The sequence below is a fragment of the Liolophura sinensis genome, chromosome 6, assembly GCF_032854445.1.
Source record: "Liolophura sinensis isolate JHLJ2023 chromosome 6, CUHK_Ljap_v2, whole genome shotgun sequence".
NCBI lineage: Eukaryota > Metazoa > Mollusca > Polyplacophora > Chitonida > Chitonidae > Liolophura > Liolophura sinensis.
This window is the reverse complement of record NC_088300.1, coordinates 62,353,110-62,370,115: the sequence shown is the minus strand read 5'-3', so window position 1 is coordinate 62,370,115 and position 17,006 is coordinate 62,353,110. Positions and strand designations below refer to the sequence as shown.

The 17,006-nt window shown below is 38.3% G+C and overlaps 1 protein-coding gene across 1 annotated transcript in view; it reads left to right on the top strand.

The window, feature by feature from the left end:
- Window positions 1-16,842, top strand: part of LOC135466182 (disintegrin and metalloproteinase domain-containing protein 12-like) — a 41,203-nt gene extending 24,361 nt beyond the window's left edge. Inside the window, exons 12-20 of the mRNA XM_064743563.1 lie at window positions 340-470; window positions 940-1,111; window positions 2,337-2,432; window positions 3,802-3,933; window positions 5,329-5,504; window positions 6,124-6,334; window positions 6,874-7,066; window positions 12,482-12,617; window positions 13,228-16,842. Of these exons, the coding sequence (XP_064599633.1) occupies window positions 340-470; window positions 940-1,111; window positions 2,337-2,432; window positions 3,802-3,933; window positions 5,329-5,504; window positions 6,124-6,334; window positions 6,874-7,066; window positions 12,482-12,617; window positions 13,228-14,098 (2,118 nt within the window). The 3' untranslated portion in view covers window positions 14,099-16,842. The remainder of the gene's footprint in view (window positions 1-339; window positions 471-939; window positions 1,112-2,336; window positions 2,433-3,801; window positions 3,934-5,328; window positions 5,505-6,123; window positions 6,335-6,873; window positions 7,067-12,481; window positions 12,618-13,227) is intronic.
- The last annotated feature ends 164 nt before the right edge of the window (window positions 16,843-17,006 follow it).

Sequence of the window (17,006 nt, the reverse complement as noted above, 5' to 3'; positions counted from 1 at the left end):
GGTTTATCACTGGCACTCCAGTTTCTTCCTCCTCCCATGAAAATAACTGACACATCTCTAGTATGGTGTTAAACAACAATCAAATAAGTAAATAAATCTGTTCAGAATTGTTAATTTCTGATGCCCAAGTAGGGTGATTAGCCAAAAATTGGTGTTTCTTCATTTAAGGCTTAACATAAGAGGATAGGCTAAGTACTGGCTGGTCTGGTCTTGGTATGCTAAACCTGAATGGAAAGTCATGTCAGGCAAGGAGACCATGATTAAACCAAAGCACACAAATCTTAAGATTATTGTGTGGGCTTTTATGAAGGGAGATAACTGTCTCTCTTTCTTCTGTAGGATTACAGTTCCTTGGTGAGTTCTGTGGCCACAACAGTGGCCCATGAGATGGGTCATAACTTTGGGATGCAGCATGACAATGACAAGTGTGTGTGTCCTCAGGACCGCTGCATCATGGCCTCCATCAGCGGGTAAGTCACCTGAACAGGGTCATACAAGCACTTAAAGACACAGAATAGTTCTTTAGCATTGGTGGAAGAACCAGAAATATGTTCTAATGCCTATGTCGGTAGTAACTTTGCAGTGATTATTTGTCCCTCAAATTTATAGACGTTGCACCTCACCAGAATTCTGATTCCTACCGTACTTGACTGATTTGTGAAAGAAGTATGTTGAAGACTGATATTGTATTGATATGTTGTATTACTCTTTCAGCATTCTGAATATTCTGAGAGAGAGTTTCCGTCCATACTGCCACTGAGATCATGATTATTATTATTGTGATAATAAATTGAAGTAAAAATGTTAAAAAAAATACTTTCATTTAGCTATACTTATACAAATAACAGTGTTACAAAAGTATTTCAACAATGACATGCAACAAATTTTTGTATGAATGTATTAATCTGTTGTGATTCTAGCCCTGGTTTCTGTATTTAGGTCTGCCAGTCCGAATATGTGGTCGTCCTGCTCGAAGGAAGCTGTGGCAGATGCCTTTCGTCACGGCATGGACTACTGTCTGCGGAACAAACCTAAACAGCTGTTTGGGGGACCTGTATGTGGGAACGGGTTTGTGGAGGAAGGAGAGCAGTGTGACTGTGGCCTACCAGAGGTGAGAGACAACTTGTCGGCTTAAAGCTCAGAAGTGTTCCGTTATGCTTAAAATGAACTGCTAGAATATTGGATTTGGCAGAACTGTACTGTTGCTACTCATCAATATATATTGAGGGTGGGGTGGGGTTCCTTCTGAGCTCCAATGGCTGATGAGATGTTAAGTAACAAGAAAAAATGTTCACAAATAAAATTTGATATCAGATTACATTTGGTGTTGATTTAAATAATGTATTGTTAAGCATAAATTAAAAGAGTGGAATTATTTCCATGAAGGCATTTTGTAGTCAAAGAGGGTCAGTAAAGAAAATATTTCAGGTAGTCTAGCTTACACTGTGCCTGGTAAACCAAAAATTCAAATCAAGTGTCTTGGTCCAAATAGGAAATTATTTCATTTTCTGTGAGAAAAACTTTTCCTTCATGTATTGCTATGTGGATACTATTCCAACCTGTTTTGGTGCAAACTACAAAGTTTCCACAAAGTTACATTATATAGACAAAATCTAACTTGTCCTTTATCGTCTTTTTTCATTTTTACCACGCTTTTACATGAAATGTGTATTGTAGATACCGCATTGTAGGTGTTGCGCTGCATGTCAGTGTGAAAGTGTCGATTTTGTCTGCTTAATTGCTGAGTGGCAGATAATTTTTCACTGGCAAATGACTTCCACAACAAGGAAAACTTTCCACGGAAGAAACAAAAGATATTTGACGACTGTTAAAGGGGGTGAAGAATGCAGAGCTAGTTTTAGCAGTGGTGGTGATCCATTACAAATCTCGCTTGGACTCACTACGTAAAAGGAAAATTGCCATGTTTCAATCCAAAAGACACCCATCAGATATTTTACTTGAGTTTCATGTATGGTGTTAGTCTTTCAAAAATTCTTTTAAATCTTTTTAACGAAGCACTAAATTTTCCGTCGTCAGCTTTCAACAGCCAGCATGTAAGCATAACAATTTTCACCCACGTGTGTGATCTGTCACAGTGGACTGATCACCGACTCTGCAGGTGACTGTCTGACCCAGAGCTCTCTACAGCCACTCTACAAACCCTCCACAAATTCTCTAATCTCCTGCCTGGTTTTGACTTTTAGTCTGAGCTGTACTGTACATACATGTACATGTAGGGGTTGAACAGTTCTCCCCTTTAACCTTAAATCTGTACTTGGAGCACATTGTACCGCTACATAATTTGTAAATGTTATCTGACTGTTCTCTTGTTACAGGCTTGTGATAATAAGTGCTGCAATGCCACCTCGTGTACATTTACTCCCATTGCTGTGTGTGCTACAGGTGAATGCTGTGATAAATCAACCTGTATGGTGAGTACATCTGTTCTGTCAAGGTCAATTTGTATGATTTGTTTGATTGGTGGTTTACGCCGTACTCAAGAATATTTCACTTGTACGACGGCGGCCAGTATTGTGGTGGGAGGAAACCGGGCACAGTCCGGGGGAAACCCACGACCATCTGCAGGTTGCTGGCAGACCTTCCCACTTACAGCCGGAGAAAGGTCAATTTCCACTGTGTTCCCCACCAACACGAAAACATTGCATTGCAGCATGTCTGTTGTTTGCCAAACGTCCCCAATGACAAACGAGCAGGCTGTTAATATATGATCATTGCCGACGCCTCCAAGCATAGTGACAAACAGACAACAAAGAGACAAAACGATTATAGCATCCAATGATCAGTTTAAAATGATGCCACATACAAAGCTATTGAACGATGCACAGTGGAAATGGTTATACATACACTGCTTCCTCAAAATAATGCACTCATCCGTACCCAAAAGATTCATACCGTGTTACTGTCAGATCCGCACAAAATCAAATCCTGACAAGGGAGATAATTTGTAATAGCTGGAATATGCAGAAATCTGAACGTGGCCAACGGCAGTTGTATGATACAAAATGTACACAAGAATTTCAGGTACTTGTGTTGATTGAGTTACCCGGTTTAATACAACAAAAACAATTCTAAAAATTCTTGCATGCCTTGCAATAAAGCCTGGAAATAATGGAACATAATCACGTGTAAATTGATTTACCACTCTAAGCATTACTAAATGGATTGCTTTATCTGCGAATCGAGAGTCTGTTATCTTCGAGAAAGGCAATCTTTAGACGTGCATGTGACAACAATTCTGTCCTTTTTCCTGTGAATATTTTAATTTGCATTAATTCCGATTTCACGGTAAATCGATCCACGGGTAACAGTGTCCATGTCCATGTGAGCAGTGTAATAAGAAGTGCTCTGTTTTGTGATGTTGCAACATGCAGCGCAGTGGAAATGGACCTTGATAATCACATACTGTAAGCTGTTTGTCAGTTAAACAGGATTGTACCAGAACACTTCTATTTTGCATTTTCATAGAGGTTTTCCCAAAGCCAATTTTGTGTGCTCTTAAATTTGGTAAATAGTTGAAATTTTTATGACTCATTTTAAACAGTGTTTTATATTTAAGTAATTTTAGGACAAAATAACAGAAGAAAAATGAAGTGTAACCTGCATAATTGTGCTTGATTTTATGCCCGAAGATTAAGTCATTAAAAATCAGTGGGCCCTTTTTGGGAGTGTGTCAGATTACACAAAATGAACATATTTTTGCTCATGGCTAATGAATTTGTGATATGAATACATTTTACATTTTACTTATCCTGATTTGGGCATATCTGTTCTCTGCTCCAGCTCATACCTGAGGCTACAGAGTGCCGGGCGGCCAAAGGGCCTTGTGACTTTGCTGAGTACTGTGATGGGAAGAAGGAGTTCTGTCCTGCTGATGTGTATGTGGAGAACGGGCTGCAGTGTAAAGACGGAGCGGTGAGTGCTCTGTGGGAAGTCTGACACATACAATCTGTGACCCAGTGGCCCTCCAAAGTTGAAAATAAACAGAAAAACATCAGTGTCATCTCACATTACTAACCCAGTCCATAAGGCCCACCATAGAATGGAAACATTGGAGTGAATTTTAAGGAAAGGCATTGTGAGAGGGGGATCGGATGCTGTGGGTTGTGGTGTGGGTGTCCAGTTTGGTTAAAGTTTTTGGTCAGTCATAATGTTGCAATGGCCACCCATAATACACAGATAGCGATTCGCATATCTAAGACCAAGGAAGTCTTTTACCTGGCAGCTCAACATTTTGCTCAGCTACATGTATTCACATGGTTGCAGTTACCTCCCATAGTGCATGGATTGCCAAATGCAGTTTTGCCTATCAAAGACCTGTAGTACACTTGTCCACTAATTGCCCACAGTGTTTTTTACCACCACAGTGATTAACATCTCCTCAACATAAGAAAAGTCACTGCTCTGCAATCCTTAAGCATATGATAAACAGTCATAGTTGTGACAATATAATAATTTGGGTCTTTCTTGTTGATTTAATGGCAAAATCTTAGTGCTGTATAATTAGAGGATGATCTGATTATGACAGTGTCAGTCATTCTACTTTTTTTTTTGGTTTAGAGGTCAATATTTAAATGCATTGCGTGACTTGAACATTTTGCAGTTTTATAAACTACTGAGTCAGACAAGTTCCTGGTATTCTCTGAAGCCCTTTTTATTTTTTTCACCTTGGACTGACTCTGTGCCGCAGAATTTCTGTATCAGAACTTGTATGCGTCTTGTATTAATAAAAGTAGTTTTTGATTCTGTAGGCTTAAATGTAAGCATTTGAATCAGGCTAGAAAGCTATTCTACTCAGCACTTTTTCTAATATGCACAATGCACAATGGTAATGCAGTGCCATGAAGACCCTGTTCAACATTGGTGCAGACCATTTTTCAAACTATCATTCCAAAACAAGCATAAGACCAATCATAATAAGCTATGTCACAAATAGGTCAAGTGGATGTCTTACACATTGATGGTAACACATGTTCAATCTTTCTGGGATGGCACAGTTGTTTTGGCCATGAATGCCGCTGAGGGCTGGAGAGGTGAGAAAAAAGGCGACAATCCTTTTAGTTGACAGATTCTCTAAAGACATGAAGACATTCTTGAAAAGTTGATTTTGATGGCTACACTTCTCTTGGTGCTAATCATTACCTGATGAATAAATAAATAAATAAATGTTCAGTTTGAATTGCTTTAATAAGCCAAAAATTTTGTGATTTTTTTCCAGTATAGTCTCTTTAATCCATTGCTGCTGTTCCGAATCTGTTTGTAGAAACTGTTTCCCTGAATGTTGTATTGGGGTGTTCTTTGTGATGACAGGCTTACTGTTATGATGGGCAATGTAACACTCCAACAGACCAGTGTCAACTATTGTGGGGACCATCAGGAAAAGTCTCTGATGACATCTGCTTCACACAACTCAACACAGAGGGCAAGAACATTGGTAACTGTGGCTATGACTGGGAGACATCCACCTATGTCAGGTGCAGACAAAAGTAAGTATTGTTAACTGTGTGACTATTGCCTTGACTTGGTGACTTTAGCATGCAAATATATCTCAAACATTACAGAGTCAAATTTTAAGAAGCTTCCCTATATAATATTAATAGTGTGGTCAACACAAATGACCATTGATCTATTTGTGTGGCCAGAGTTTATACATGACTTGTAAATGCATTGGAGCATTGGAGCACAGGTGACCTTTAAACTAGTTTTTCATGTTGTATTTCATGTCAACAAAACTGCTGAGCAATATTCCATGAACATAACAAAGTTATGGGAGACAAAGTTACGATTCCTGTCACTTCATCTCATGGGAATCCAACTATAGATCCCTTTATATTCAAATTAGGCTTAACTCCCTTTTCTGAAGGCAAATAAGTGATGAAATGTAAGTGTGTATCTCAGATAAATATTTAATTCTTCAGACAGATACAGATCTTACTGATGGCTTAAATTTTCTTTTTTTTTTCACCAAAATCCAGATGGTTTTGATTGATAACAATTAAACAGGTTTTTGTTTTTTTTGATTCCTGTAATAAAGAGCCTTATGTCACACTAACATGCACATCACCTTGTTAAGTGTTACCAGTTGTCTGTTTTTATTTTTAACAGAGACGTGATGTGTGGCATGTTACACTGTGTCCACCTGAATGAGAAACTCATGTTCTGGAAGGACGTCTATGCATTGAGCTTCTCTGCTACGTTTCTGGAAATGAGTGATGGCAGGAAGAAGTATGTCTGTCGAGGAGCAGTGCTGGATGTCGGTATGGACCTTCCTGACCCTGGAATGGTACCCAATGGGGCAAAGTGTGCGGAGAATAAGGTACATAGAGCTTAAAACTGTCTACCTTTATATCAGTTTCTGACCTGTACATGAGGAGATCAAACCCAGGTCTTGTTATACCAAAGACTTAAAAATGGAGATTGTTGATGCCTTGCTTGGCAATCAGCGCTGAGAGATTAGAACAAAGAAACAGGAGTGGTTGGCCTGGTGTCATTATAATCAATGACTGGGTGGGGTGTTATGTCTGGTGTTTTATTTTATTATTTAATTTTATTGAGTCTGTTTGTGTCATTTTCAATATGTAACCAAGGTGATGTTTACACACACTCATTGAATACAACTGCATCTACAGGATAATCCTTGATATTTCGTGGTAGCTTTATTTATAGTACAACTGTCGCTGTCTCAGCTGCGGAGAGGTTTGTCAGTACATGTACTTCATACAGCCTGGTTTCCTTCATCCACAAAATGTAACAGCTGTCGCAAAAGTGAAAATTCATCAGCACAGCGTTACAACACCGATCAATCGACCAATGTATCTGCTATAAATAGATATCCATTTGTGTTTGCTATTGCAGATGTGTGTCAATCAAACATGTATCAAGGTCTCGTCACTGCCAGGGAAAGGTCAGTGTTTCCGCAAGTGTAATGGCCACGGCACCTGCAATTCCAAAGGCAACTGTCACTGTGACCCTGGCTATGCTCCTCCACTGTGCGCTGAATTTGGTCAGGGCTGCAGTGTGGACAGTGGGCCCTGTCGCCACAGTCTCGGTGAGTTAACTCCCTTGATTAATGCTGTTACTCCCTGCCATGCTCTGTTAGACAACATGCTGTTGTCCCGTGCACCTTCAGTTGTAACATTGCTGTACTTTTGCAGGAAAGAGGAACAGACTGCAGTGATGGTGCACATTGTCTATTCTGCATGAACTTTGGTGTATGTGTTTAAGTTTTAGGCCTGCTGTGATCAGGAAAGCTGTCCTAAGCTTTAGGGTCAATTACACTGCCTGGTTTAAGGGCGCTGACCATACATGTAGATGCATGAAGTTTGTGTCATGGGATGTTCTCTGTGATGAATGATCTTAACTGTTTGTGGTGGATGTACACTTACCCTAAATGACCTCAAATTTCGTCTTAATCTTGAGTATGGCGTAAAACACCCATCAAATAAATACAATTTCGTCCATAAAAGTGCATTTTTAGATGTAAATAAATGTCACAGTTTACTATTTTTGGTGCTGAAACTTACAATTTTCCAGTAGAACATCTTCCCATGTTGCAAACAAACCTCAAAACATCTTTCTAAGATCAATAGAGCTCTCAGAATCAGGAGAAATGGGCAAGTTAGACATTGATGAAATTTATGGTCATTAAGAGTATATGGCAAATTCCGTATCTACCTCACGTTATGCACTGAAATCTCCATCCATCCACTCTCACCCTGATAGCCATTAAATGTTCTTTTCAAGAAAACACCCTTCTTTAATTCTATCTGTCTACCCAGTTGGACCGAAAATTTGTATTTGGATTACTAAAACGTGCTTGGGAATTTTGGTATTAAACACCTTAAGGCATGTTTAAACCATTTTATCATACATGTCATATGTAAAATATCTCTTACTGAAATGCTCATTTCTATAACTGGTTTCTTTGAATATAATATATTTTATAAACTTTTCTATAAATAATTTTTATAATCATACTACATATATATTAACTACTAAAAATTACATGAAATTAAACTGACTAATTCATATTATTAAAGCACGTTGATAAGGAATGGCAAGACTGTGTGTCAAAGGAAGAAAGACTTGGTTAGATGTAAAGTTCTGTTAATGAAATCCTTACTTTACAATGTGGTTTCCTGTGTATATGACTACTAGAGTCTGCTTGCATAAAAAGATCATTGCTACAATTGATTGTAAAACCTATAATTGAGTTTACAGTTGATTGTAAAAATATGTCGCTTGCACAAAGGAATGATAAGGAAAGTATCTGTACGTAATGTTAATCTGGGGTCGATTGTAGATAGTTACAACAGGGTCAACCTGATTGTAATTTCAGATTGTAAGTTACGACAGTCTTAACTTTCAGTCCCTTCGTCCAATAGAGTGTTGATTTTAAGTTAGGGCTACGATTGTGATGTTGGTAATTTACAATCAACTTAGGCTCACGATTCCTGTGCAAATAGGCCCTGGGCAGTCTGTCAAACATTACATGTATTTTAGTACAGTGATAGCAGTGGTACAGGCCTATTTTAGTAGTTTTTGATGTCCCTGTGGTTTTGTAAAGGTAGGGCTTGGGGATTGTGGAAGAATATTTGTAAAAAGCTATTCCAGTATCAAAATTTGTCTTAAAAGCAAGGTAAGAAGATAATGATTGAGATAATCTGAATGGCTTTCCAAAGTTGTATAAAAAAAAGAAAAAGAAATTTGCAGTACATTCCCACAAAAAAAGATTACAGAAACTCTTGGAGGACTCTTTAGTTATAGGGGTTAAATGGCAGTAAATATTGATTGGCTTGTTCATTGTAAACCCCATGCAGGTTCTTGAAATAACTGGTCAGCAATTCACCACTTGCGAGTGAAACTGATCTTTGGGGAACAAAAAGAAAGGCATAAATGGCCATTGACAACTATGCAGTCCTGTGCGTTGTTGTTGGAACTTCGTCATAACAGCGAGTCTTCACAAGGCTGTTGATTCTCCGTGAACTAGGGGATGACTGTACATTAGAGTAAATGAGTTATCCCTGTGGCAACGGTAACTTTGTGGGGTGAGGTCTACAAACAAGATATCCCGACTGCAGAAAAACATGTGTTTGTCACCTCAGTAATGCCTCATTCTGGTTAATGCACGGATCTAAAATATTCTTAAGTTCGACATTAAACCCCAAGCACTCACTAACTCACATCGGTTGGCCCATGCCAAAAAATTAATTTAGTTTTAGGGGCCAGTGGTTCACAAAGGGAAAAAAACATTTCAAGCCCTGATATGTCATTCACATGTTTGTTGGAGACCAATGTTTTTCCATTACCCTCCACCATCAATCAGTTCTCCTTTGGACAGCACTTCTGCCTCGTCATCAGTCTTGTCATTCCTGTGTCTAGCATGTACAGTGTACTAATGTACTAGAGTAGTTCGTATTGTATCTTGCTCACTGTCTATGTTATATTTGGACCTCTGTAGAGTCTAGTTCTTCCAGCCTACCCCCATACACCACGAGGTCACCCTCAGGGAACGGACCTACTTCTTCAGGTATACAGTATCTCATGTACTGTCTTCAGGTATACAGTATCTCATATACTGTATTTCACCTTTTTCATATGACATGTTTTGCTTAATTCTAATTGATCTGTTTACTTATGAGGGGTATTTTTTTTATCAAGCTCGATTAATTTCTTGTCAGAAACACCTAAACGTTGGCATTAAAAGTATCATTTTAGGGCCTTAATGTACTTGATCTGTACATTTTTACAGGCCAAACTTCACGTGAAATACAGCATTGCAAAAATTGGTTGCATGAGGCCTGGGTTCAGTTCCATGAATGTGAACAGGGAATTTTCAAGATTCCCCTTTAGCCATTGTTCTCATGGCATTGGTGACCTGCCCGGATAGCACGGTTGGTAGAGCGCCTACTTTAGGGATGGTAGATCCAAGGTCAATCCTTGGTCGAGTCTCACCTGAGACCTTAAAAAAGAGGAAGTTGTAACTTCCTCGCTTGGCGTTATAGGGATAGTGTAGTGACTGGTTGACCCGTATCAGTATAGTGGCTCGGGCAGGGTAGCTTACATGCCTTCGGTAAGTCGTATCAGTGAAGCAGCACTATAGATAAAAGAGTGGTGGAAATCTGTCCTGCAACATAACACACAATCTAAGGACTCCTTTGTTGTCATATGACTGAAAAATTGTTAAGTGTTACGTTAAACCCCAAGCACTCACTCACGGCATTGATGGTAAGAAGCTGTCCATGGCGTTCTTAAGCTTGTGTGAGCTATACCAAGCTCGGTGGAAACTACCTAGGTAGCACATGGTAAAAATTCACCAAGATAGCTACCCTGAGCTGGTCAACTTATTATAGGTGAAACATTCTTGAGTAAAAAGACTATATACCAGAGAATGAGTGTTCTTTTTAAGCAACTCAAAATTGACTTTCTGTATGTTTCCTCCAATAACCAACATAAGTACTTTCAAAAACTTTCACCCTCTGTATCTTGCCATTTTCTCTGTTTCACAGTAGTTTTCTGAGTAGCTGCAATTCAATAGGAACTGCTAAAGTCACTGTAGGTGTCAAAATTCATGAGTATTGCGATATATAGATGTAAAAATAGCATTCCCAAATGCCGACAGGTGGCGCTGGTAGTGTATCGAATCAAAATGCCTCAAAAGCTGACATTTTATCTGCTGACATTGCCTCTCTGTTATAGCCAATTACTATGGTAAATCGAAACCAATCTTACTGCTTAAAGCCAGGAACATTTACTGTTGGCTTCAAGGCTTGCTTCTTTTAAGGAGTTGTCAGAAAATCATTAAGTTCTAGGTCAGGTGGTATTTTGGAGTGGAAAGCAAACAAGAAAACAAGTAATGTGAGATTTACATGATGTAAAAGGCTCTGGTTTAATTACATTTATTCACATGTTCCAATGAAGAAAGAAGCTGTTACAAAATAGTTTTTATAGGGATTTTACAGCCTGGTGTCCACTAAATTGTATCTTCCTGTTAATTCTGATTATGTTTTAAAGGCCTATTTTGTTGCTTTGCTGTCTAGTCTGACCAGTGACTTAAGGATTAAAACTGATTTCACATTCATTCTTAACGTTTGCCCCATCTTATTTTTTGAAGAGCTAAAGTGAACCTGTGTATTAAAACATAAAAAATAATACTTAGCATAAAATTAACTTTTTTTTTGTTTAATGTTGTAAAATAGTGAGTTTACTGTTTATACTATTTTCGTTCATTATGAGGTAAGCCTTTTTGCGCAAACTGTTACACCCATTGCAATAAAATAAATAGTTTTGGAAAGCATAATGTTTTCTCTTTCATAAAATGTATAGATTTGTACTATAAAACTGTACCTGTAGTTTGGTTTGGGAGTGTTGCCTCTAGTAGAAAGTAGACCACTAGGCATAGTTCATGCAAAATGGATGCTTACATTTCATTTTTCGGCAAAAGCAAGTTATGTCATGACATCATAGAAAGAATTCAGGACATCCTATTGATCTATTTTCGCCTTTATTGATTATGATTGGTCATATGCATGTTCATTAGTCACAGGTTGGATGTTGAATATTTATGAGTCCTGATGATATCACGGTATCATGCATGTCGCAGAAGAGTGCAGAAAAACAGAGTTTTTTAACAAAATTCGTCTTCGTGTACTTATATGGAAGACTACAGCATGCAGAGATATTTTATTAATGCAAGATAAAGCCACTATATAGAAATTGTTTGGCCCACCATAATGCTGGCCACCGTCATATAAGTGAAATATTGTTGAGTACGGCATAAAACACCAGTCAAATGAATACATAAAATTAGAAATTATCAAGTGTACTCTCTTTATGCAAAAATCAATACTGTATTTCCGCTAAAGTTTGGTATGTAAAAATGCACTTTCAGAAGCACATAAAGGCTTTAAAAATGATAGTTTTGATGCCTACTCTTTCTTTCAAGTTTTCCTGGTAAGAAATTAATCTAATTTCACTAAAAAACCCCTCAGTAAGTGGCATTATGAAGTGGATGAATCAGTAGGAAAATGGTAAAATTAAGGTGAAATACAGTAACTAAATGCCAATGAAGCCATCCTTGTTGCATAGTTTTGTGCCCACAAATGCATTAAGATGTGTACCAAATAAAATGAATTGCAGTCCCAATGTGACCTTATTAAAAAAAAGGAACATGTGATTCAGTAAATAGGTTTTGTTGCTATTCATTGTTTGTGTCTTGATGTCGTATTCACCGTAGTTCTGTGTATTCATGGGCAGATGGACATGTGGATTGGTAAAGAGTATGTGTTACTATGTGTGCATGTGTTTTTCATGCATAGACATAGTGAAACAAACTAGTGATGTGCTGTATTGTTATTATGTAAGTGTAGGGGTAACGGTTACCATGACTTTCTTTTGTATAGAAATCTTTGAAAAAACAATATGTAAAGATCGGTCTTTAATACTTTTGTTTCCTTTTCCCCAGATAAGCGCGGTTTGCTGACGGGAATGCTGATGCTCTTCTTGGTCATCATCCCCCTCATCATTGTGCTCATCGTAGCCTACTGTAAAAGACAGGAGCTGAAGCGTTGGTGGAAGAAGCAGAGCTTCCTCAAGTACAGGTAAGTACGCCTGTGGTCACTCAAGTCAATGGTGATTCATCCAAGGGCATATACGAAAGGTGGCTGAGGTAGTATGAGGTATCCTATCAGCTTGTTATGTAGGTTACTAATTGAGCACCTTTCTGTCAGTATATAGGAAGATATGCATCAATAATATCATTACACTGTGTAATTGAACAAGAAACATCACCATGTCTGATGAATCTTGTTTAAGTAATTTATGCCAAGAGCTTTTCAGGCTACCCTCATTATTTCATCTGGAGTGAAGTACATGTAACATCATAAATGTTTGAATACTTCACTGGCCTAATGCATTATACCTACACAAAATTTTGGACCCATAACCAATAAAAATGCACTTTTTAAGGTGAATTTCTTGAGCAAATGCAGTTTTGTATTGTACTTGTATATTTAAGTTCTTGCAAGGTTGAGTTTCATCTGGTTTGTTGAAAAGATTTATGTCAGTTTCTGTCATTGTCACTGATTATGGAGTTACTCAGCCTATTTATTATTACTACATGTATTAATTTCAAAACAGGAAATTTATTTTGATGATTGTTATATTATACCTGTTATTAATCAATGTGCCCCTTTCTTCTCATTGCTTTAGGGTTCCTAGTATTGGTAAACCACCGCCCCAGCCCTCAGTTCAGACAGTGGCCCAGATCTCCCCCAGTGTTACCCCAGCAGGCAGCACAAGAGAGAACAAGTTCCGCAGTGTCAGTTTCCGTACTGGCAATCCCCCTTCTATATCCAATCCTGTGTTAAAGAGCAGCACCAATCGTAATTCTCAGGTGGTGGCAGGCAGTGGTAGTGCCATGGAGACATTCAAACCAGCCGATGACCCAAACTCACCCATCTACAAAAACGTGCCTCCCCCACGCCCCCCTCCATTCAGGCCCAGGTCTTTGCACGAGGATATGCCCCCTCAGGTGGAGTTTGCTGGGGCCCGTTCCTCCGTTAACAGGAACATCTCACTTAGAGAACAAACTCACCCTCCACCCCCTCCTCCTCAGAAGTTTAAACCCCGAATTAATCAGCAACCTGATGTGTTGCAGCTTCAAGACAACACCGACAAAAAATGCAAGTTTGAAAACAGCCGACTGGCCTTGAAACCTACAGTCGGACATTCCTCACGCCCTGGACATGTATCGCCAACACGCTCTCCCCCACCTCCGCCAAACTCTCCACCGCCGGATGCAGGTGTGTCTGCATTGAAGGCCAGGTTTGACAAGAGTGGACTTAGCGGAGGGACAGTCAATCGGGATGGGTCAGGGACTTTAGGGCGGAGCAGAGCTGCGAACAAAACTGGTGCAAGCCATCAGGACACTGCAGGTAAAGGTGGCACTGGCTCCACCGGGAGGGGAGGTAAATCTGGTGTGGCACAGTCTCACCCAACAGTTGGGCGGAGCAACTCTCAAAACAAACCCAAAACTCCTCCAAAGCCACCAAATAAGGCAGACAAACCCTCACTGAGATAATTGATAGGGTACTTTAGTGTGTGTAGTTATTTGAAAGAAATAAATTTATCTTGATCTTAATAAAAACAAATCCACCTATTTGTAAAACTTTTATGTACATGTATATAGTCAAAATATGTAAACATTTCAGTGGCTCTTTCATTTTTTTTTTTTTTTTTCCCAGACACACTTTTATTTCCTGTGATAGCAAATGGTTTCTTATTTGTAACTTAAGCATCAAAAAGGGGGCCCTTGCTGGCCAAGTGCCCTTAACACCAGAAGATGTTTCGATGGGGAATTGGTAAAACCTCTTCCCACCTGCATCAAGACGGTCCAAAGCTGTGAACTCATTCGCTCTTTCCTTTATTACGTCACATTGATCTGTGAATGTGTGCTCATAAAACATGTCTTAGGTACACATGCACTGCGACGTCACAGAGGAATAAGTTGCATTCTACTGTCATTTGGACCGTCTCTGTAGCTCGTCCTCGAGTCTCCCTTTCTGCTCCTGTTGTTATTGATGCAACTTTCCGTACAGATTTTTATCATGTATCAGGTAAAATGGGTTGGTGTCTCACTGGTTTTGCCCAGTTTTCCTCACCCATAAACTTGTAAGCTGTCACATAAGGGATATAGGGCATTAAACACAATCCAACAAGCAAATAAATCATTTGAACTTTAAAACTTTACCTCATTGAGGCCTACCTTCATGCACATATACGTAGGCCTGTTTTATTTTTCAAGTTTGTTTGTAAATATGAATCAGTTTTGTGAAGTATGAATTCTTGAGAAAATTCAATGAATGCGCTATACAGACTTTTGTTTCACAAAAACTCTTTATAATGCATAGTGCTCCAGTACTTTTTCATACCATTGTGCTATATAAATGTAGTTGTATGTGTAGTTATATTGTATCAAGCTTGTTTGGCTGATGTTGTTCATTTTGCAAGCCTTTTTATCTTTCTCCTTGTCACTCATGTTTTTATTTTTACTCTTCTTGTTTTTTGCAAGTTTTACGTTTTTGTACAATAGAAGAAAAGCCAATGGAGGGGTGCTGAAAATGATGACAATATCAGAAGAAAGTATTAAGCTTAATTGGGGCACATGACATATGACCAATCCGTGCATATTTCTTGTATTGTAGAGGATCCTGCTTGTAAACGAATGAATATTGAAGTAATAGATAAGTGTCAAATGTAACAAACTTACAGTCTTGTTGCTCAATGTCATAAAGTGGAATAAAATCAGTCTGCATGTAAAAAAAGAATGAATGCAGTGTGACTTTGTGCCACACAAGTAAAAATGAATCATCATTATTAGGTGTTTTGGTTTATGCCATTATTAGGTGTGGAATACCCCAAATGACCTAAAATATCGCCCACAAAAGTGCATTTTTAAAGGCAAAAGAATGTCACAAAATACTGGTGCTGAAACTTGGTCCAGTAGAATATCATCTCATGTTCCAAGAAAGCCTCAAAAAACCTTTATAAAATCGGTAGAACTTTCAGAATCGGGAGAAATGGACAAGTTAGTTATGGACGAGTTTAAGGTTATTTAGGGTAGTTCTGTTAATACGTGTGACAGTTTGGGTTTCAGTAGACACGGTACACCTCTCCCCCACGACAACCCCATTGTTGAGACGTCTCTAGGACATTGGTGGTGTGCATTGTATGACAATATGTCATTAGTGATCTAATTTGGAATAAGATGCTAACTGTGAGCCAAATTAGTGTATAACATCATGGGCTTAAATAAGTATATGAATGTGTAATTTAATGCAAGCAGTAACGAGTTGCTGGAAAATTTGCTTAGCACATTGAATGACACGTTATAATGCATGAGGGAGAGATTTGGTAATCAACAGTAATGGAAAAATGTGGTAATTAATTTGGAATGGATACGGTTTGGAGCTGTGCAGCTATCCAAAGCTGTACTACAGTGTATGTCAGATCGCAACAGTCGTTGTCCTCATTACTATATCATCATAATTTGATGCACGTGTATCTACTCGAATACGGCAGACATCCTTAACTTAAAGGTCTGCTGCCTTTGTCTTTGAGAGTGCAGAATACAAACTGCCTTTTTGTTTTGAAAACACTCCCTTTACATACCAGTTTCATGTTTGTTGAAGACATCTTTTTTATAATCTAAGACTGCTTTTTTTACATTGGTGTTTATTATACATTAATGGATCACAATTTTAAAATCCACTGCTATTGTATATATGTATGTATCTATGTATACGTACATATATTTTAAGGACAATATTTTATGTATATTTTGTGGGTTCATCTTTTGTATAAGGAATGTTTAAAACAGTCACTGTTCAAGTAGGACATTAATTGCAACTCTGAGACAAAATACCGTCTTTGCATTGTTGCCATGACCTTTAGCCATGGTATTCATGGAGATGGTGATGCTAATTTAATGACAGTACATGTGATGTTATGTTTATAGATAAGGTTGTTTTTTTTAGTTCAGTAACCTTGTTTTTAACTACTTCAGCTTCACAGTATATCTGTTAGGTCCGTTGATAGTTGGGCATTGTTTGTGTGCAGAATAGCAACATATCAGTGTACATATTTGTGCACAGGAAAAGCAGTCCTGCATCTTAACCTGCTGCCTCTCTTTAAGTCTGAACTCTTTATTTTTGGGGGTAATTACTCCAACATACATCAAAATACAAGATGTACATGTAATATTATATCACCATATGTGAAAGATATTTGATACAAAGTTGTATTTTGTTTAAAAAGAAAAAAGGTGTTGTTATAAAGGTAATTAGAGCTGCTGAAAACTTGAAACTTTTTAGATTAACAGTAAAAATCAGTCATACCATGTACATGTATTTCATTCAGTGTGTGTGATTGCTGTGCATTGGACAGTTTTACGCTCCATCTCACAGTCATCATCATTTTGAAACATTAAC